The sequence below is a fragment of the chloroplast genome of Solanum tuberosum (assembly GCF_000226075.1).
Source record: "Solanum tuberosum chloroplast, complete genome".
In the NCBI taxonomy this organism is placed as follows: Eukaryota; Viridiplantae; Streptophyta; class Magnoliopsida; order Solanales; family Solanaceae; genus Solanum; species Solanum tuberosum.
In genome coordinates this window covers 70,001-72,500 of record NC_008096.2, presented here as the reverse complement: position 1 = coordinate 72,500, position 2,500 = coordinate 70,001, and the positions used below count along the sequence as shown (strand labels likewise).

The following is a 2,500-nucleotide window of genomic DNA, read 5'->3' as shown; positions in this document are numbered from 1 at the left end:
TCGAATTCGATATGAGAAATTTTTGTATTTTTTTCAAAACATTAGATTCTGTATCGAGAGAGTAGTATGAGATAAGGGGTATTTCCGATTTTCTCTTATCTATCGGGAATTCAGTTCAGCGTCACAAACTTATTTGTTTTCATGCCGGAGAGTTCTTAACAATATTTATGTTATGAAAGAGTACGAAAAAAAAAAGATTTTTTCCTTATTTGATCGGATTAAAAAGAAACTTTGGGATTGCTGAATCACAGACAAAAAAAAGAAAAAATAAACATATAAAGCAACGGAGCCATCATAGTATTTTTGAACTCCTCCGAAAGGAAGGATGGCAATTTGATTATTTACCCATCTGAGTCTGATAGATTCTATTTTCTCTTTCTTCAATAGAAAGGAGGGGGGTCAATTTTCTTGTAGAGCCGTATGCACAAAAGATGCCTGTACGGTTGTTCAATTCTATCTTTTTTCTATTCTTTATCTTTCTTTTCTCTTTGCTTTATCATGCGAGATAGGGGAAGCTTTTATTTTGTTATATCATCAGGGTAATGATACATGAACCTTATAGTGCTTTTTATATGGCACAAGTAGGCGAATTTGTCATGGAAGCGGTAGAACTGATGAAACTGCGTGAAACCCTCACAAGGGTTTATGCAGAAAGAACGGGCAAACCCTTCTGGGTTGTACACGAAGATATGGAAAGAGATATTTTTATGTCAGCAACAGAAGCCCAAGCTTATGGAATTGTTGATTTTGTAGCGGTTCAAGGAAAATAACATGGATTTCGCGCAAATCTGTGATTTGAGATTTTATCTTCGAATTGAATATTCTATTAAATAGAAGTAATTCACCATCATTCGGTTAGGATCAATCTAAACCAACCCATCATATTATGTATACGATTCAACATGCCAACTATTAAACAACTTATTAGAAATACAAGACAGCCAATCAGAAATGTCACGAAATCCCCCGCTCTTCGGGGGTGCCCTCAGCGTCGAGGAACATGTACTAGGGTGTATGTGCGACTCGTTTAGATCATGAGCTGGCACAAAAGCAAGAAAACTACTTTTACAGTATCAATGATCAGTACCGGTGAATGGGATAGGATGGAAAAAGGAACTCCATCCATTATTAAAAAAAAAAACTCTACCATATCCCTCTATTGTGTATGAAGTTTATGGTTTCCGTTGGTGTAAATCCAATCACCTGAATTTAAGATGATAAGAAATTCTCCATTGGTAACAAATGGTTATCCATTAAGCGGAGGAAATCTTATTTAAACGGACTAAGAGGGTCAGCTACCCAGCAAACTTTCATAATTAAATACCGTTACTGTATAGGTAGATCTGATTGTGAAAGACCTATTACTGGATAATTCATGGGTAGAGCCAAAGCGTGTGAACTATACAAGTTCCCAATAACATCAATTAGTTGATTAAATAGTAAATTAAAGTATAAAGTAAAGGCTCCGGTGTATAGAGAAGACCTCACCGTTTAAGAAGTAACCATAGAAACGAAGGAACCCACTATTTCTTTTTTTATTTCTTTTATTTACTATATTTTTGATACCTAGGAAAATACAATTTCTTAGTTCTGTCTTATTTCGCAGTGAAATACCTAAAAAAAAAATCGTGGTCGGGAAGGTTAGAGTAGCCAAAGCCATTGGAATTTTGATTTTATACATTGGAAAAATTCGTTTTGTTATTAATAGACTAGGAAGGGGGAAAAGAATAACTGAAAGAAAGGCAATCAATTAGTTATTCGTCAAAGTTTCATTTATTCAATGACCAGAATTAAACGGGGATATATAGCTCGGAGACGTAGAACAAAAATTCGTTTATTTGCATCAAGCTTTCGAGGGGCTCATTCAAGGCTTACTAGAACTATTACTCAACAGAAAATAAGAGCTTTAGTTTCGGCTCATCGGGATAGGGATAGGAAAAAGAGAGATTTTCGTCGTTTGTGGATCACTAGGATAAACGCAGTAATTCGCGAAAGGGGAGTATCCTATAGTTATAGTAGATTAATACACGATCTGTACAAGAGACAGTTGCTTCTTAACCGTAAAATACTTGCACAAATAGCTATATCAAATAGGAATTGTCTTTATATGATTTCGAACGAAATCATAAAGGAAGTAGATTGGAAAGAATCCACCAGAATAATTTAAATGGAGTTACCCGGAGAATGAACTCCGGGAAGGTAGAGTAGAAATTAGTATGAGAAAATATACTAAAGTAGTCAAAATGAATGAACACGTTCAATTCAATAAAAACAGATTTCTTTTTTTCCGATTCATTTTTTCTTACGACACGATACTCAAATCTAGATTCACTCAAATCTAGATTCACTCAAATCTAGATTCTTGTAATTATGATTCAAGTGAAGAAAAAGTAAGCCTATTTATTTCGGGCTTTAAAACCAGTAGTTCTAGCGGTCGACTCGGTTCTTTCAAATTGTTTCTCATTATTGAGAAAAGGTAACAAAGATAAAATACGAGCTT

At 34.6% G+C, this 2,500-nt stretch overlaps 4 protein-coding genes across 5 annotated transcripts in view, besides 1 other annotated feature. All coding sequences in view use genetic code 11, as the record gives it.

The window, feature by feature from the left end:
• The window catches only part of clpP (ATP-dependent Clp protease proteolytic subunit), a 2,006-nt gene extending 1,236 nt beyond the window's left edge, over nucleotides 1-770 (top strand). Inside the window, exon 3 of the mRNA in view lies at nucleotides 537-770. Coding sequence (YP_635664.1) covers nucleotides 537-770 — 234 coding nt within the window. The remainder of the gene's footprint in view (nucleotides 1-536) is intronic.
• Nucleotides 1-2,500: part of a sequence feature (LSC) that runs on past both edges of the window.
• Nucleotides 903-1,016, top strand: rps12 (ribosomal protein S12; one part of a trans-spliced gene, as the record gives it; the record has 2 gene entries for this part). Coding sequences YP_635663.1 and YP_635618.1 both cover nucleotides 903-1,016 — 114 coding nt within the window.
• On the top strand, nucleotides 1,781-2,167 carry rpl20 (ribosomal protein L20). The gene has a single exon. The coding sequence runs from the start codon at nucleotides 1,781-1,783 to the stop codon at nucleotides 2,165-2,167; it is 387 nt and encodes a 128-aa protein (YP_635662.1).
• The window catches only part of rps18 (ribosomal protein S18), a 306-nt gene continuing 202 nt past the window's right edge, over nucleotides 2,397-2,500 (bottom strand). Inside the window, exon 1 of the mRNA in view lies at nucleotides 2,397-2,500. This exon is cut by the window's right edge and continues 202 nt beyond it. Within this exon, the coding sequence (YP_635661.1) occupies nucleotides 2,397-2,500 (104 nt within the window).